Raw genomic sequence first — 19537 nt, forward strand, 5'->3', positions numbered from 1 at the left:
ACTCAACTAAATAGTTTCTGCTCTGTCGAAATAATTGAGCACGACCGCCAGCCATGACTTGTGTTGCATGAATACAATAAATAGAACCCCTTTATATACTTGGACGACTTGATTTGCATGTGTAATTAAATGGACAGTTTTGATACATGCTGATTAATATGACTTTAATTATTTTATTTATTGCTGAAAACAATTTGCTTAGTCACACAAATCCTTTGAACTATCACAAACTGGAATCAATGTGTTTGTGCCCACACACACAAGGAGGCTGTGAGGTCCAGTGGTTAAAGAAACGGGCTTGTAACCAGGTGGTCTCTGGGTTCAAATCCCACCTCAACCACGGACTCATTGTGTGACCCTGAGCAAGTCACTGAACCTCCTTGTGCTCCGTCTTTCAGGTGAGACATAGTTGTAAGTGACTCTGCAGCTGATGCATAGTTCACACACCCTAGTCTCCGTAAGTCGCCTTGGATAAAGGCGCCTGCTAAATAAACAAATAATAATAATAACAACTTGGGGTTTGGAAGTAGTCTTGTTCCTCTGCTGCGTACTAAACCTGCTTTGTTTGTTGCAATTGTAACCAACTTAATCTGCAGCTGGGGATGATCCCCAGGAAAGCACCGTAACAGCTAGTGTGCAACTTAGTATGCTTGATGCGTTCTAACTCTGAATGTTCATTGCAACTGACCCATAGAAAAAGAAATCACTGGCAACATGACTAGAGCAAAACACATTGCAGCGGTCACAGCACAGTGAGGCCTGTTTACTACTACAAGTACACAACCGGTGAATATCACCAGCAAAATGATCACATTGAGGTTTTACAAATTCACTATTGTTAGATATTTTGTGAAAGACAACTTTTAGTGAACCTCGATAATTAAACTATAAGTTAGAGTACCACATGTATTCACTTGAAGAGCTTTTGAAGTAAACTTGCTCTATTTTTTGCATATTCAAAATTAATGGTTTGATGCTGTGTTTAAACTGCTAGATGAAGAGTACTGTGTGGGACTCGTGTGATGCCATTATCGTGAATGCTCAGTGTACACAGAAGGCTGATTTCTGTATTAAATAAAGTTCTGCTACTAAACTTTTTGTGGAGTTCATAAATAAATCCTCAATCTCTTGAACATCAATAACATCAAATTATAAAACAAATCAATTGTTCCTGCACAGCAATCACAAATCCAAGCACCTTTTTCTTCACTGGTTTCACTTGGAATGGTACATACTTAAGTAAAAATACTTACAATTTACTGTCAACATGGCCTTACAGCAAACTAAACAAACCAGTGACTTATCGAATGGTGCGGTATCTACAGTGCTGAACTGTACCAGGTATTCCATTGATTACACTGGTGTTCAAAATCAACTCATTTTCTTTTCAAATCAGTAGTCTACCTGCAGTATTAAGTACAGATACAACACATTAGCCCAGCCGCTTGTCTGCCACTTGGCCTTGTTCGTCCATAGCTTTTCACCAAGCTTTCTTCTAGCACTTGTTTATGATGCATCTCCTGAGGGGAGCATTTCAAACATATTTATATATACGGTTGTATCTCTACTGACTGTTTGAAATGGCCAGGGGATGCAGAACTGCCAAAATGAACAGCAATGATACAGTAGTGCAGCAAATGATGACACAATTGAATTCTAACAATAATATATTGGGTAATACATCTTTATTAGAGAAATAAAAAAATAAAGTAAGGAAAAAAGGGCAGTGAATTAAAAGATTGAAAACCAAAAGACAAACAAACAAACATAGAAACTTAATAGCACTGTAGAGTAGATCAGCCCCCAGTCTCTGTACATCCCTGCATCTCCTCCCAGTACGAAGGGTCTGCATGTACCAGTAACCCCACTCCTCCCAGTTCGCTGCGTTACTGTTTGGTACGAGTGCGTCGGGAGGATCTCTGAATCGGGGTCTGGACTTTCGGAGTTTCACTCTCCACCTCCAGCTCTGAGGGGCAGCACAGGGACAGAACCAGTTAATACAATTAACACCATCCACAACTATCAGACGCTCAGCTGGCTTCCAAACAGTTTCCTTAAACCTGGAGTAGAACCAGGTACCATGTTTTGAAATGGAAATACATGTTTGCTAGAACATGGGTTTCTTTCAAAACTGCACATTTGAGACCTCTAAAATGACTAGATGTGCACAGCGGAGACATTGTATGGAACTCATTTTGTTATCTATATTTACTTTAATATAAAATCACAAAAACAGATATTGTAGCCAGGAATTAAAACAGACAGAAGGAAGGAATCCATGTGGGAACTCAAAACACTGAGAAAGACTTCTGGGTCAAAACCTTTGTCACTAAATTTACTTGGGTTTAACAATCCTCTAATGTCACAATATGATATGTATCAGGATACATGCGATGGTCTTGATGGGATACTTGAATGACACAAGATCAAATCATCATTTAACAGAGGACTATTTTGTTAAGACATATTAAAATGAGTTAGGGAGGATAAGTAGTCATACCAGCTATGAAAACACACTTCTTCATTCAATAAGCACTTGGTGATCTGCAATGAGCCATGTTGGACTTTTGGTCTTATAGGGTTTGTAAATAAAGTATCACAATTAATCGATCTAGTCTTTCTAAATTCACTACTACTGTTTTTTTTTGTAGTTAGAAGTATTAAAAGAAAACCTAACCCCCTTCCACAGTGCCGTTCAGACCCGGGTTCTGGCTACCCGGGTCACAATCCCACGTAGTGTGAAACCACGTACCTGGGTCGACCCACCTCAAATGCATGATGGCAGTTCGTAAGCCGACAGAGTAACACACAACCACGCCCGCGTGAAGGTTTCACTTCCGCAAAGAACATTTCTATTTATTCTGTTTAGCCATATTTGTGTTGCTTGAGACCGACAAGGAGCCAGATTGCAGCAGGGATGAAGAAACATTTGCTCTAATCAACATTTGGGCCAACGATCCAATCCAGAGAAACTTATAAAATAATAAACTGCTTCCGGGTCATTGCTACACGCATTGTGTACTTGCTTCTGTCACCCAGGTCGACCCTGCTTCTTCAAAAAGCAGTGTGAAATCTCATAGCCGACCCGCATGACACCGGGGAGAGCATGCCAGTGTGAAAGGGGCTTCAGTAAACGTAATTTTTTGGACTTCTAGTCTTTGTCACCCCCCTAGATTTACCACTATTGAGTGTCGATTAAAACTATCCTGCAACCCCCCTCACCTCCTGCAGATTCCTCATCCTCCTCGTCGCTGGAGAATGTAATGGCAGCTCTTTGCCTGCGGGGGGCAGGCTTCCTGGTGCGGCGGGGCCGGGGCGTGACGAAGTCGCTGTCATCGTTCCTGTTCTGAGTGGACAGCGCCTGCGACCTCGCTGTGAACAGGACAAGGGATGGAAATAAGACTTCCATCGCACAGCAGTGTGATCCATTCCTGGTTTTACTATGCAAGACACACCTGAGCTTGTTACCTATACACTGGGGATAATGTGGGTAAAACTGCTGTGCAATAGAGTCTTATTTCGATCCCTGTTAGATCACAGTAAAGGTAGTTTCAATTCACTCTGTTATGTATAGTGCCAGACCTAACTGTGTAGTTGTTGAAAGAATATTCTAAATCTCTTTCCAGCCACTTCCATCTCCTTGTAAAACCTGGAATGGGTGAAACTGCAATGCAATAGGAGTCTTCAACAGGGAACAGGGATCACGAGACAAGACTCAAATGGACCGGCAGCCACACCTCTTACAGCTGAAACACACACAAACTCCCTCTGTTTCCAGGGCGGCAATGTTTAAAACCTGCCTGTCAGCGACAACCCCCGCCCCCATTGCTATGGCTGTCAATACAAAATCAGCACCGACAGTAACAAATAAAACTAGATTCACTATTACCTACATACACTGTATAAACAGCAGTGTGGAGTAGTGGTTAGGGCTCTGGACTCTTGACTGGAGGGTTGTGGGTTCAATCCCCAGTGGGGACACTGCTGCTGTACCCTTGAGCAAGGTACTTTACCTAGATTGCTCCAGTAAAAACCCAACTGTAATTGTATGTAAAAATAATGTGACAATTGTAAGTCGCCCTGGATAAGGGCGTCAGCTAAGAAATAAATAATAATAAAAATAAGAAGAAGAATAATAATAATGGAAAAATACAAGTGGGACCGACAGACATATTCTAATACAAGACCCTGCTTTTCAGACCGGTTTGGTCTCTGCCCTCAGGCTTGCACCTTGGGATGCTCCCCTACTCTCACCTCCCCTGGCTCCCCTCTTGTCAAGCTTGCTCGCTGGGGTGCTGATGGGTGCTGGCTGGCTCTCTCCTGGCTCCAGGTTCTCCATGCCTCGGGTGTGGCAGGCAGTCAGCTTGTGTTCAAACTCATCCACCAGTGCCTGAAGACAAACATGGACAGAACATGTAAGCGAGAGAGACAGACAAGCAGACACAAACACAGCCACTACTAGTATGCAAAAAAATCGGCGCCAGCTTTAAAAATCGAGACAACAGGAGTGCTTGAGAGCGTTTTAAAAAGTCTCTTCCATGCTCTGCCATGTCCCTCCTCACCTTGATCCCTATCTTGGCCCGCCTTCCTCACCTTGATCTCTGGCTTGGCCCCCCTTCTTATCTTGACCTCTGGCTTGGCCCCCCTTCCTCACCTTGACCTCTGGCTTGGCCCCCCTTCTTATCTTGCCCATAGTGGTGATGAAGCTCTGGTACACGGCCTCCTCCCCCAGCTTGTCCCCGAAGCACTCGAAGTTCTCCTGCATCTTGCGCAGGCCTCGCTCGGCGAAGGAGAGCAGAGACAGGCAGTAGGCCAGGTCACGCCACTGCCGCTCCGTCCTGTGGGGAGACACAGCAGGCTGCGTTCACAGTCCAGGTTTGATAACTTACACTACAATACAATTCCTTTCAGTGCCACACCTCTACATATGTTCTACAGTTGTAGATTATTCCACTGTTTATATTTATAGATTGGAGGGATGAAACTAAGCCAGTAGCTCATTAAATTGTATTTGGGGAGTGTTTCAGGTTTTAATTTCTTAAAATGTAAATTTCATATGCAATATACCTTCAGTATTTTGAATTGGCCTTCACTGTGCAAAGACTGCAGATGTTAGACAATGGTTAATCATTCAGGCAGAACTGTAAATGTTTAACACTTGGCTGGCGTGTAAACTAATCTACTACCGCCCTGCCTGTCCTGCAGAGGACACTGACCTGGCTGTCCTGAACCTCTGGCACAGCTTCTCCACCAGGCTCTCCGTCTGCTTGTCCTTCGTGATGTAAGAGAACAGCTGCCTGTAGAGACACAGAGACAGGCACAGTTTGGAACATGGTCATTATTATTAGTGGCTGTACTATAAAACGGGGGTGGTGGGGGGAGTCTATTCTCTCTGCAGCTGAAGGGGGGGGGGGGGGTCGATTTCCTGGGCGTGTGAAGGTGGTCGTGAGTAGCTGTGTTTGCAGGGTGGTGTGCGTGGGACAGTAACGTAACTCACTTCATGATGGTGTGGAAAGGCTCTTCCTCTACGCCGTTCTCTGGGTCAGACAATCGGCTGATGATGTCTGGAAGCAGGTTATAGATTGCATTGTCCTGGGGAGAGGCAAACAGGAGGGGGTGGGGGAAGAGACACCTTTACTACTAGTGCTGCGAGAACAGATTATTATTATTTTATTATTATTATTTGTTTATTTAGCAGACGCCTTTATCCAAGGCGACTTACAGAGACTAGGGTATGTGAACTATGCATCAGCTGCAGAGTCACTTACAATTACCTCTTACCCGAAAGACGGAGCAAAAGGAGGTTAATTGACTTGCTCAGGGTCACACAATGAATCAGTGGCTAAGGTGGGATTTGAACCGGGGACCCTCTGGTCTTTAACCACTGGACCACACAGCCTCCTCTTGGGATCAAGCTCTCCACAGAAATCAGGGCTGACAATCAGGTGAGGGTCATCGGTGTTGATTGGGCTAATTTATGAAAGTGAAACAAGTAAAGAAACTGCTACTTGGGTTTGTGTGGATTGCCATCACAAATCCAAGCAGCTGTTTGTTCAGTTGTTTCACTCTGAATGGTAAATTAGCCGGACCACTACCAACGGCCCTCACCTGATTTCTGTGGAGCGCTTGATCTCAATAACCTGTTTGTGCAGGACTATTCTACAGCAATATATTAAAATGCTACCTTCCCAAGCCTAAATGATGACTGAATATTGCATTAAAAAAGGGGTCAAGAAATGCAAGAGATGCGCTGATAACGTTACAACCTCTCAAGCCCATTGAAATGTTCAGGCTAACGGTGCTTTGAGACAGGGAAGCAGGTATGTTATTAAAGTATTGTAATGCTCATCATCATGTGGCTCAAGAGGAATTGAATGACCTGAAAACATGTTGCAGCACCAAATTACTGGCAACAGTATGGGAGGTGACCCTGGCAGCACAAGTTACTGTCAGACCGGTAGGTTACCTTGTCGGTACGAGTCAGTGGCAGGTTACCTTGGCTGCGAGCTCATTGAAGAAGTTGAATGCCAGCGCCATGATCTCCTGCTCGCTGTCCATAAGCAGCACGGCCATCTCGCTGACCTGACCTTTCACCTTCACCATGTCCTTCAGGATCAGATGGGTCATCACGATCACTGCGGTCTTCCGAACACTGGGGGCGTCGTCTCTGAGCCTACAAAGAATCACACACCTCTATCAACACACTGTGACCGTCTTTAACCCTGACTGTGAAATGGACCATCACACATTGAGTAACTTGTATCTCTAATCCTTTACTATGAGGGAGGGAGGGAAGGATTGGTGTCCAGGGCTTGATGAGGATAGGGTAGCGGATGGCGAGGGTGAGGTTGTGTTGTTACCTGGCGTAGAGGTGGGGTGTCCAGGGCTCAATGAGGTTCGGGAAGCGGATGGTCAGGTCCCCCAGTGCTATGATGGTGTTAGATCTCACGCTGGGCAGGGCCGACTTCTCCAGCATAGTGAAGAGGAGGCGCAGATGAGAGTCGCAGAACTCGGAGCTAAGTGGAGAGGAGATAGCTCATGAAACAATGCTGTTACATTGGAGAAGTGGTCAATATCAAGCTTACAAAACACAGCCAGCGCCATAGAAGTACAAAGACCCCATTGGAACCTATCAGCAGCAACTATAAATTTAGAATTTTGCTGAGAGTGTAGATCTCTCAGGATGTCAATGATGAAGCATTTGACGTTTAAACCACAACAGCTTCTATATCAACAGATTAAACGTCAATATCAGATTATTTAGATTTATTGACTTAATGTAAGCATTCTGTGTCTCCCTCTAATCAAGCCTGACACAAAGAGTGCGACAATGAAATACACTGAAATTGATTACAAGTAGCCACCAAACACTTAGAAATATATATTTTACTGTTTCTCCACATGGCCAGATATTGCGTGTTTAAAGAGACCACACCTAGCATTTTCTGTAGTTTGCAGACAGTAAAATTACAAAGGCCTCTTGTAAAAGGAACCAAGAGTTCCCTAACTTCCCCGATCATCGTGGATCCTGACATCGCCGAGACAGGGTTTCTGACTTCCTTGATCATCGTGTATGCCGACGGGGTTACTGACTCCCTCGATCGTATATTGACAGGGTTTATGACTCACCTGATCATCATGTATTTGGACAAGGCCAGACAGGCTGTGGTGGTGAGCTGAGGGTCACTGTACTTCCCAGGGTTGTTACACACTTGCAGTATAAGAGGAACAAACGAGGACAGCACCTGTTCACCTGGAGACAGAGAACAAGTCAGACATATACCTTTACACAAGCTGCTCTTATCTGGAGTGTCATCTTGGGCATCCTATACAAAGGGTGCAAAGTACGTATTGCGATAGGATCTGCATCACAACAAACGAGATAGGGAGACTATACATTCATACCAACTATAAAAAAACCACTTAATTCAAGAACCAGCTGATTAACTAGAATGAGCTATGTTGTGTTTTTGGCACCAGAGTGCATACTTTGCATGTTTTATTGTATTAAATGCAATACAATATATCAATACAAACCCAGTACAACAGTGTGATTATATAAATGACTATTTGCGGCCATTGACAAATCTGTGCTGCATTTCGTATACATGGGGACAGGCGTTGTGTAACTAGAATTGCCTACCAGACCACAGAAAGAAAAAATAAATAAATTAAAGTGAGGTTAAGCCATAATTGAACATCTCATTGTTTCTAAAAGTGTGGACAGGCAGCAGGGATGAAAATAAGACTCCTATTGCATAGCAGGTTCACTGACACCAGGTTTTATTACAAGCTTGATTAGCCAATGTGTATAGGTAACAAGCTCAGGTCTGTCAAACTCATAGTAAAACCAGGAATAGAACAAACTGCTATGCAACGGGAAGTTATTTCCATCCCTGAGACAGTACCCATTTTGAACTCCCAATAACAAAACCAAAGAATCATTCACATCACAAAACCAGAAATGCACAACAGAACCCCGCCCCCCCTCACCACTCAGCAACTCCGTCTCGCAGATTCTTCTGATAAGCTCTGCCTCCGTGTCCTCAGCAGAGGCGCCGACCAATCCCATCTCTTCATCCAGCGTGTCATCACCTGCCTGAGAGGGGAGGGTAATCAATCACAGGGCAGCATGGTGCTATGACACTTATAAAATGCTGGCTCAGTCAAACAGCAGGGATGGGAATAAGACTCCCATTGCACAGCAGATTGATCCACTCCTGGTTTCACTTCGAGTTAATAACACACACCTGAGCTTGTTACCTATACTTTGAGGCTACTCAAGCTGGTAGTAAAACCTGGAATGGGTGAAACTTATGCAATAGGAGTCTTATATCCATCCCTAAACACAGACTGAAATCCCTGCAGACTGTTCTGCCTTGTACCCCCCTCATCCTAGCTCCACTCCTCCCTCAGTTTCAAACCTTTACTTCCTCCCTTGCTCTCTCCCCCCAGTCCCCTACCTTTGATTTCCTGCGTGTGGCTGCTCCTGCCTTGCCCCTCCCCCCTCTCTCCTCCTCCTGCTCCTCCTTCTCCACTCTCCTCCTCCTCAGCTCCGCGCTCACACTCCTCTCCAGGTGCTCAACCTGGTGGAACCCGACACAGCCGACCAGGGAGAGCAGGTGAGAGAGGAGATAGGAGGGGAGGGAGCCGGAGACACTGGGCTGAGACTGGGAGAGATCTGTACAGACAGAGAGGTAACAGGAAGCAAGAGACATGTCAGATGTAGATTCCAGCAGTCTGTGCATATGTATATCCACTTTTTATTTCATTTTGCTCGTTGACATTTCTTATTTTTCTTTAACTCAATAGGCCATGTCCATAATGCTTCAACATTTTAAACAAAAAATACACACAAACTCAATGCAGGAGTATTTTCTTTAGCCCAAGTAGTGTTCATTATTGTACTTATCCCCAAGCCTCTGGAGTTTAGGAATGGAAATCTGCATTATACAGGAGTCAATGCAGAAATACATAAATATAAATAAAATTATACTAGACATTTAAAAACTAATAAAAAGGTGCTCCTTTGGTTGGAACAGGTATTGATCCTTGTTCTAAGACAAAGAGATGTAACGTTTAAAGGAAATTAAAAAAAAATAGTGCAATCAGCATCTTTCACTTACCTACAGAAATAAATGTCCTGCTATCTTAATTAATTTGTGTACATCTGCACCAATTCCAGATGGGAGCTCACTAAGGTAGGTGTGTGACTGCTGTCTCTTTAAAAGACAGCAACATTGCAGGCGCTTACCCTTCTCCTCCAGGCTGTTGTCTGATTGGCTGCTGGCCTCCCCCTCCTTGCTGAGCTCCTCCAATAGCAGGGCAGAGCAGCGGCGCAGGATGTGAGCACAGGTACGATCGGGGGACTCCGAGAGGCGGTACAGGAGAGAGACAGCGTGCTCCGAAAACGAAAGCCAGTACAAGTCCTGGGACAGCAGTCCTGAGGGGTTAAAACACTGTCAACTCCTGCTACAGACCTTCATATACATTGTACCGATTACCATACCAGTTACATTCATAATGCGTCTTCATGTGCAGGCATCCCAGGGCACTAACTAATAAACAACAAGCCAAAAGAGCTCCAGACTGCTCCCTAGTGAAAGGCAAATCAGAGATGTATGTTTTTAGCTTCGATTTAAAAATACTGAGACTGCATTGTGGATAAAATTTGGAAGCGAGTTCCAGAGTGAAGGAGCTTAAACTTAAACTAAATATTAGTACCATTGAAGGTTCAAACCTTCCTTCGGTAATGTGTTCCAAACCTTCAAAGGTCAAAATGTGCCCTTCGTTGCAGCCCTACAATGTAGTGACCTTAAAACTGGGGAAATACCGCAAAGTAGTGTGCAAGTATTCCTGATGCAGCATTTTGTATTAGCTCATCAAGAAGAATGCAACACACACACACACACACACACTACCTGTAGTGATGGCGTTGGTGAGGCAGGTGAAGAGCTGGTGGTCTTGGGGCAGTCTGAATGGCTTGCTGCTTTTACCCGGCTTAGGCTAGAAGAAAGGGGAAAAAATAATGTACTCTTGAATATAATATCAGCTGTATATGTTTCGCTCTCTCCTCACAGCGTTGTGATATTGTCAGCCTGTGTGTCACTCTGAGAGCAGAGTGCATCAGCCTGCAGCGTGTCACTGAGAGCAGAGTGGCTCAGCCTGCAGCGTGTCACTGAGAGAGCAGAGTGGCTCAGCCTGCAGCGTGTCACAGAGCAGTGGCTCAGCCTGCAGCATGAGAGCAGTGTGAAATCAGTTCAGGCTTCAGACTCTGTGATAAATGAACCCATCGCTGTTAAGGATTTGCTGAAACCCCAGTACATTTTATCCTGTACAAAAATGTCATCCCCACAGCACTAACATAAAGCAGTTTTAAAGTTAAAAAACAAAACACCACTAACATTTAATAGTAGTTCATGACTAGTCTGTTTTTTGTGATTTATAATAAGTTGTGCAGGGCGTCTTAGGCACTTTCACACCTAGCTGACCTAGTGATTCAAACCGTGGTTCACTTGCAAACGAACCAATTTGTGTCAGGTTTTCTTTGGTTCCTTTCACACTAAAAACATTCTGGCGAACTTGAGTTTCTTTTAAAGTGCATTCAAATTTGTTTGCTTGGTTTCACATTGCACTTTTCCAAATGCACTCGGCTCACTTGCTGATTACTAGTGCGGAAGTTCTCTCTGGAAAATCTTTCCCCCGTCACACCCAACATGGAGAATACTTTATGTGCTGTGCTGTTCATGTTCTTTTGGTTTATTTGATGCTTACAACATCAAATCATTTCTGAAGAAACAGAACATGATGAAACAAGAGTATTTGTCCGAAAAACACTGTTGTTTTGGAGGAAATGTGCGAGTGACATCTGGGGTTTAGAAGACGTTTCAAGCGTAGCAAGTATTACAGCGGCGTGCCATTTATCATGCTTTATTGAGCATGATGTCTTTTTACCGGAGACAAGCACGATTCCGAAAAAGCAATTTAGCAGTTAATAACAATAGCTTATTGTGAATGTTGTACGCTTGACAGTGTGGCGAGATACAGATGCAACATAGGACCTGGTTTACTAAACTTGGGTGGAGCAGCACAAATGCAACACTAATGCCTGTACCGCTCTGTCTTGGTACAATGTTTTGCCTACAAATGTATATGCACAATTATAATGAAGCATGTGCCAAATCATTATTCAATTGTCATTTCTTATTTTTCCTATGACTTTGCTTTGTGACAGTTTTGCCATTTTTCTTAAAGAACGCACATGCTGCAATATTAAGTCTCAGACACTGGTATTGGCGTCATGTCATTGACTAGGCTTGGCTTGTGCCAGTTAGTAAATCAGCCCCATAGTATTTTTTTTGTGATGTGCTGATGTGTACATGTGACATTATCGTGTTGTCTGGTGTGTAACAAGGGGAGACTCTTTCCTTGGTGCTTGCTGAAGTACGTCACTTCCACGTTTGGAGCGGTTCATTTAAGTGAACTGGAATACGTTTTGTTTCACTTTGTAAAACGGATCAAAGTGGCAAAGGTACCGAGTCCCCTTCCAAGCGAACCACGATGACTGGTTTCAAGTGATCTCGGTTCATTTGGTTTGATGCACATCCTGGTGCGATTCCGTGATTCTCAGAGGTTTCACATATCACTCCAAGCGAACCGAACCGCACTTCAATCTGCATCAAAGGGTGAAATGAACTAGATGTGAAAGTGCCCTTAACAGAAATACCCCACCCCTAAACTGGACAAGATGACATCCCAGGAGGACACGTATCAACTTATTATACAATTTTAAATAGTGTGCTCATTAGTCACCCAATGACCATGTAGTGTCTGATGTGTTGGAGATGGTGATGCAGGTGTGGTACTGTGCGTATGTTTTGGAGCTGCACAAATCAATTTGGATCAAGCTCTCCACAGGTGAGGGTCATTGGTGTTGATTGGGCTAATTGACCATTCAGGGTTTAACTAGTGAAGAAACAGCTGCTTGGATTTGTGTGGATCGCTGTTCTCCACATACTGTAAAGCCATAACTATTTGAAAGCCTTTTATTATGCGATTTCCACGTATGGGGGAAAAAAATAAATAAACGAAACATTCTTGGCACGAATATCAAATTCCATGAACAATACATACTTTGTATATTGCAACAGGTCACCCAACATTTCTGGAGCAAAATAGGTGCAATGGGTGTGATTCCTCAAATATTTTGGTTGCAAATATTTATGGATTTACAGTAGTCCAAAAAAAGCTGCAATCATCACAAACCCAAGCAGCTGTTTCTTCACTCATTTAACTTTGCATGGTAAATTAGCCTGATCAACAGCAATGACCCTCACTTGATTGTCAGCACCTGATTTCTGGGAAGAGCTCAATCCCAATAATTGAATAATTGTTTTTTACAGCTCCAGTATGTATCTAGCTGATTCAACGCCTCTGCCTCACCTTGCCAGAGTCTGCTATCTTGCCGATGGTGATGCAGGTGTCTCTGGCCAGCTGGAAGTCCTCCTGCACCTTCTCTCCCAGTCCCACAGAAACCAGCGTGTCCAGGTTACTGAACACAATCTCACGTTCAGCCCTAGGAAGAAAAAATCAACATACAATATTTCTTACTCAACACACACCTCTCCTTCAGCTGTCTACTCCCTGCTACGCTTCCACTAGATCAGGGGTCTCCAGCCCTGGTCCTGGCTTTCGTTTCAACCGAGCTGTCAGTTACTTACTTGAACCGAATAGTGGCTTAATTAGTCAAGATTAACACATGTTCCAGATCTTTAGCATAAAGACACCTAGAAAACCTGCAGGATTGGGGCTCTCCAGGACCATGGCTGAGGAGGAAAGCTTGCCGGTGAATCAGTGCATGTGCGTGTCTCAGTGTGTGTCAGTACCGTGCTGCCATGCCCAACAATAAGACTGCAGCCCTTCTCTCCAGCGATGAGGAGGAGAGCTTGCCAGTGAATCTCTCCCAGAGCAGCTGCAGCACTGCAGGGGGGAGCTCCTTCTTCTGGAAGAAATCAAAGATCTGGAGGAGGGGGAGGGGAAAGGCAGGATTAAAAAAAAAACTAAAAACAAACAAAAAAAAAAACACAGGAGGAGCGACAGTTGGAGGGAGACAACTCAGGTTTTGCATTTACTATATTTCATTTCTTACCTGTATAATATCCTATTAAAAGTCAAGTCCCCATTAAAACCCATGAGCAGCAGCAATTACACTTGTCAACGAGAGTGGAACTGAGACAAATTACTTATAATTTGTCTCAGTGTAGAGTTCACACTCAGTGTCAATGACAAAGCATTCAAAGCAGTTAAAACACGACAGGTTCTACATAAAGATTAAATATGTTAACATCAGCTTTAGTCTGTTTTTAAATTTATTTAGATTTAACCCTTTGCAGTCCATTTATTAAATGCGCGTCAGGCGTGTCACGTCCAATTTATTTTCACCAGCGCAGTTAATTTTAGACGCGCTGTTTAAAAGTATTTTTTTCCCCCCAGTGTCAAACGGGTTTAAAAGGCCCTGCATAACAACAAAGCACTCACTAGGCATCTCCAGCCCCGCCCCACCCTTTCGTTCGCTATAGCTTTCACCTATGTAAGAAATAAATAATAATAATAATAATAATAATAATAATAATAATAGTCGTACATACCGATCAATCATCTCCTGATCACTCGTTTTATCACCAAACTCCTCAATGCGATCCAAGTCATTATTTTATTATATAACATCTCAAAAAAGCTCTGCAAATGTCCCTGTTCTCTGTGCGCTGATGCACTATCAGCCAGCTTGTTTACTTATGACCGTTATCTGATACCAGGGCCACGTAGGACTATTCATGAGATACGCCTTTTGTTTTTTTCGACTTGTCTCGGCTCCTGTCGCTCCCACTCGGCCATTGAATGGTTCTCGGCTTTTTCCGGAGAAAAAACGACTAGAAACCCGTTTTTTCCGTTTCTTTAATGGACCTGATAGGAATAATTGCAATGTCGGACCAGGTCCGACAATGGACCGCAAAGGGTTAATGACTAATGGTAAACAGTGAAGTTTGACCGCTCTAATCCAGGACACACCTGCTGTATGTTTCTAAGTGTCCAGGTGTCTCCCACTAATGAAGTTGAGACAGTACTTTCTCCTGCACTCTTTGTATGACAGACACAGCAAAGAGTGCAAGAGAATGAAATACACTCTCAGCTTGATTAGTGGGAGACACCAGGACACTTAGAAACATACAGCAGGTGTGTCCTGGATTACAGCGGTCAAACCTTACTGATTACCAGGGAGCCGATAGTGAAATATTTTGATATGGGTTACAGGGTTGGAAATAAGACTCCTATTGCATAGCAGTTTGATCCATTTCTGGTTTTACTATGAGTAATACAACACACCTGAGCTTGTTACTGTACCTAGACACTGCAGCTAATCAAGCTTGTAATAAAACCTGGAATGGGTGGAACTGCTGTGCAATAAGAGTTTTATTTCTATCCACGGGGTGACCCCCCCCATGTTGGTTTAACAGGTTTTTAGCTTGCAAACTCACTACTGCTGCACAAACCAATTATTCAAAATTGGTTGAAAAAAAAGCCGTTTCTTCACTCGTTTCACCTGGGATGGGAAATTAGCCCGATCTTCACCTGCAGAGCTAGATCCGAATGATCTTTTTGTGCAGCTCTACCCTCAGCGTTGCATAAAGGTTTAATACTATACTTTGATATTTGCAGTGCTACAAGCCCTCAATTCTGTAATAATGTGTTTATTCCGCTCTGATACTCACAATTTCCTCCAGGCACTCGATGGTCCCCAGTGAGGCGTCAACCATCAGCATAGACAGGTTCTGAACGAGGGACTGCGCCTTTGCTCTGAAACAGACAACACAAGCTCACATCACAGACTGCGCCTTCACTCAAAACACAGAAAATACAATCTCACATCAGGGACTGCGCATTAGTTCTGAAACTGAGCGAGACAGGCTGAGAACCAGCCCTGCTAGCATCTGTAACAATCTGTCAAATCAGTTTTCGGAGGGTATTAAAAATAAATCCTGCTAAACGCGTGTTTTTGTTTCTTTAAAATGGCTTGAGGTACAGTCTGCTGCACTAAGCCTGTGTGTAGGAGTGAGGTGTGTCCTGGTGTCACCAGCTGGGTTGAGCCGGCAGTAAACCCTGTCTCAGTCACTCTCTCATCTGTGACTCTCTGGCTGGGTTCAGGTACAGTCTGTGGTAATCCTAATCTGTCTGTCTGTGTTTGTCTCTCTCACCTCTGCGAGTCCCCAGCTGGGTTCAGGTACAGTCTGCGGTAAGCCTCCACCACTGCCTCCTTGACTCCAGCATCCTTCGACCAGACCAGAGGCAGCATCCTCCTAACCCCCACCAGTGCCTGGGACACACCGAACTCCGAGACCGTGACGAAGAAATCAATCGCCTCCTGGACCACTGAGGACAGGGAGAAGAGTACTGTACAGAACTGTTCTGTCTGACACTGACACACACACACACACACACACACACAGACAGTACTGCATCGCACTGTAGAGTTGTACTGTATAGTATAGTTGTACTGGATGTACTTTTCCAACAGAGCATGTGCAGTCTTATGATGTATTGTATAGAGCTGTACCGGATGTGGTTTTCCAGTACAGCATGGTGCTGATGACGGCGATGGCCTCCTCTATCTTCACTGCGAAGTCGTGGGTGTCTCTCAGGTACTGCACCAACATCTCCTGCTTGCTCAGCAGCTCCGCGGCAGCGCTGGGGTCCCCTGGCTCGGAGGAGGGGAGAGGAGGGTCCTGGGGGTTCCCTGTCTCAACACCCCCACTCTCACTGCTCTTCTCAGGGCCTGGGAGGGAGAGATGGGAGAAGTTCAGGGATAGTCTAGAAGATGTATTATCACTGTTGATTTCACCCACCCAGTCACAGCACCGCCCCCCCCCCCCCCCCCCATTGTTGTTTAGGGTTAGTGCAAATTCACACAGTATTCAAGGACAGCGGTATACTATGCACCACAACACTATGTTATGTCCCCATTGGAATCCATTAGCAGCAGATGCACTTATATCATGGGAGTGTAGATCTCACACTCAGTGTGCCAATGAAAGCATTCAAAACAGTTAAACCACAGCAGACTCTACAAACACAGATTAAGTATGTTAATATTGGGGTTTAGTCTGTTTTTTTTCTTTACATTTAATGACATATGTTTCAAAGCGTTCAGTAACTCCCTCTAATGTTGACAGTAAACTTCCTCTTGCATGTTGTATGACAGACCTTAAAAGGCATGTCATATGCAGACAGGCTAAAAGAATTGAATCTATTCAGTCTTGAACAAAAACTACGCGGTGATCTGATTCAAGCATTCAAAATTCCAAAAGGTATTGACAAAGTCGACCCAAGGGACTTTTTCGACCTGAAAAAAGAAACAAGGACCAGGGGTCACAAATGGAAATTAGATAAAGGGGCATTCAGAACAGAAAATAGGAGGCACTTTTTTACACATAGAATTCTGAGGGTCTGGAACCAACTCCCCAGTAATGTTGTTGAAGCTGACACCCTGGGATCCTTCAAGAAGCTGCTTGATGAGATTCTGGGATCAAAAAGCTGCTTAACCAAACGAGCAAGATGGGCCAAACGGCCTTCTCTTGTTTGTAAACTTTATGTTCTAGACCATGATACAGCAGAGTGAACGAGAATGAAATACACTCTGCATCTGTTAATAGGGAGGCACCCAACACCTACAAACACACATTCATACCATCTATACATCATGCTATTCTTCACTCAAGAAGCATTTGGTGAACTGCAACAGTTGTGCTTTTGGTCTTCACAGTATCACAGTGCAAAGGATTCACTTCGCTGTATTACGATACCGTCCGTCATGTAAAGTATCACAATTGATTGTTAGATCCCTGGTTATGATGGTTCTAAAAGTTTAAACCTTTGCATCTTTCCATCTTCATTCTGATCCTACCTTTGAAGATGAGCGCCATCACAGCCATGACTGCCTCCTCTGTGGGCTGGTCCTCCTCGTCTTCCTCCTCCTCTTCACCACCACTCACAACGAAGAGATCATCCTCTGGAAACATCTTCATACAGGCCAGCGTGAGAGACACTGCCTGCCTGCAGCAACAAGAACACAGCGATTCACAAAGGGACCGGTTCACACTGCAACCATCAATAGCAATGCATTGTGAAATACCGGCTCCCTCAATATTTCACCATTCGATAAGTTAGTAATTCGGTTCATTCACAGTCAGTCCATCCGGACAATAGATTGCACAAGCCCTATATTTTAATATCGAAGGGCCCGTCACTAATTCACTGCATGTCACTTATTTGATGTGCAAGTCAGAGCGCAAAATAGAGGGAGCACCAAGTTTTATTTATTTTTCAGATTGTCCAGTAAAATATTCAGAATTGGGGTCACCAAAAGTGGTAGAAGATACAAGAATGATAAATAAAAGCGTAACGGAACTGTAATCGTTCAATTATACGGTACAATTGCAATGACACAGGTGTGCCAAGGTTGAACTACAATTACCTTGTAATTGCAATTAAAAACAAATTGCAGTTACAACTGACCTCAGGTCCGATCCCCACCCAAGCAGTGGATAGAATACAAGGCATGGTGTCCAGTTGTGGATGACAAGAGAAATAGGGAGCAGTCCCTTTCTGTATTTGCATTCTCTCTGACTGCGGCGTTGTACTGAGAATGTATTAGTGCCTCAGACTGTCATATTTGCATTGAGATCGTCTTGTTCTTGCTGACCACCTGATTATTTGGATCAAGCCCTATAGAGGTGAAGGTCAATGCTGTTGATCGGGCTAATCTACCATTTCAAGCAAGGAGTCTAAGAAAAGCAGCGATCATAATAAAAGCAAAGCGGATGTTTCTTCACCTGGAACGGTAAATTAGCCCGATCTGATTGTCAGCACCTGATTTCTGTGCAGAGCTTGATCCCAATTGGTTTGTGCAGCTCTAGTTGCCGGACAGTTGTCCAAGCTTACCGGTATTTGTTGTTTCTCAGGAGGTGTGCAATGTTCTCGGCCGCTGCTAGTGCAGTCTCCTCCACTCTCTCCTCCTCTCCCTCTCTCTCCTCCCTCCCTTTCTGAAGCTCAGACTGCACTGTCTGCAGCAGCTCAGGCTCCATGGCCTCCCACAGCTCCCAGGCCTCGATCACAGCCACTGCGCGGGAGAGGGAGACAAGGAAACACAGCATGGAATCACCAGCAGGTATCTGTCATTGTCCTGTGTATGGATGTCATCCCAGGCATAGAACATATGCAGGGATGGAAAGAACTCTTATTGCATAGCAGTTTCACCCATCCCATATTTTAAAACAAGCTTGATTAGCCCCAGTGTATAGGGAACAAGATCAGGTGTCTTATTAAACTAGTAAAACCAGGAAATTGATCAAACTGCTACGCAATGGGAGTTACTTCCATTCCTCAATAATAATATCTCAGTTAAGCATTTGTTATTATCCTGTAGACTGATGTCATCCCACACAGAGCATAGGACACAGTTCTAAAAGTTAAAAATAACTTCAAAAACACTCAATCAAAATGCTGCACTACATCAAGCAAATCAAAGGTTTTGGCTAGTGCCTTCTTCAGTACAATGCACACTGGATGATACATGTCTGCTTGACTTGTTTTTTAGTTTCACATTTAAGTTAAAAAACAAGTTAGTCATTATTCAAAGAATAAGTGAATACCCTACACCCCTATTACCTTAAATAGATTGTAATATTCAAATTGACAATGTTGTTGTGTGCCCCTACCTCCCCACAATCGTTTGCAGATTTTAAGCAGTTTTGGTTAGCACTCATATAAAGGGGACAGCTGCTTGTGCTAGTAAGAGGTAAGTGAAAGGATTTTAAAATGTAGCCTTGCTTAGCACTCCTTTATTGCACAAACCTGGCGCTTGCTCCTTTGCCTTGTCCTTCATTTCCTTCAGTTTGTCCACTTCCTTCTGAAGAGGAGCTTTCAGGTCAACACTGCTCAGCTGATGAAACAAAGTCAGTACAGATAAAACAAACCCCAGCTC

At 43.9% G+C, this 19537-nt stretch overlaps 1 protein-coding gene across 4 annotated transcripts in view; it reads right to left on the reverse strand.

Annotated features, from left to right (window-relative positions):
- Positions 1-1668: 1668 nt before the first annotated feature.
- ncapd2 (non-SMC condensin I complex, subunit D2) overlaps positions 1669-19537 on the reverse strand; it is a 29983-nt gene continuing 12114 nt past the window's right edge. For all 4 annotated transcript variants that reach the window (XM_034041914.3, XM_034041913.3, XM_058994033.1 and 1 more), the window contains exons 13-33: positions 19408-19495; positions 18496-18673; positions 17459-17607; positions 16112-16330; positions 15753-15927; positions 15270-15354; positions 13386-13519; positions 12943-13075; positions 10422-10506; positions 9755-9943; positions 8964-9181; positions 8494-8599; positions 7630-7753; positions 6861-7016; positions 6496-6673; positions 5498-5592; positions 5217-5297; positions 4655-4838; positions 4255-4390; positions 3223-3372; positions 1669-1966 (exon numbers count right to left, since the gene is read on the reverse strand). In XM_034041914.3, coding sequence (XP_033897805.3) covers positions 1887-1966; positions 3223-3372; positions 4255-4390; positions 4655-4838; positions 5217-5297; positions 5498-5592; positions 6496-6673; positions 6861-7016; positions 7630-7753; positions 8494-8599; positions 8964-9181; positions 9755-9943; positions 10422-10506; positions 12943-13075; positions 13386-13519; positions 15270-15354; positions 15753-15927; positions 16112-16330; positions 17459-17607; positions 18496-18673; positions 19408-19495 — 2943 coding nt within the window. In that variant the 3' untranslated portion in view covers positions 1669-1886. The remainder of the gene's footprint in view (positions 1967-3222; positions 3373-4254; positions 4391-4654; positions 4839-5216; positions 5298-5497; positions 5593-6495; positions 6674-6860; positions 7017-7629; positions 7754-8493; positions 8600-8963; positions 9182-9754; positions 9944-10421; positions 10507-12942; positions 13076-13385; positions 13520-15269; positions 15355-15752; positions 15928-16111; positions 16331-17458; positions 17608-18495; positions 18674-19407; positions 19496-19537) is intronic.

This window comes from Acipenser ruthenus, chromosome 20, assembly GCF_902713425.1.
Source record: "Acipenser ruthenus chromosome 20, fAciRut3.2 maternal haplotype, whole genome shotgun sequence".
NCBI classification, from domain to species: Eukaryota; Metazoa; Chordata; class Actinopteri; order Acipenseriformes; family Acipenseridae; genus Acipenser; species Acipenser ruthenus.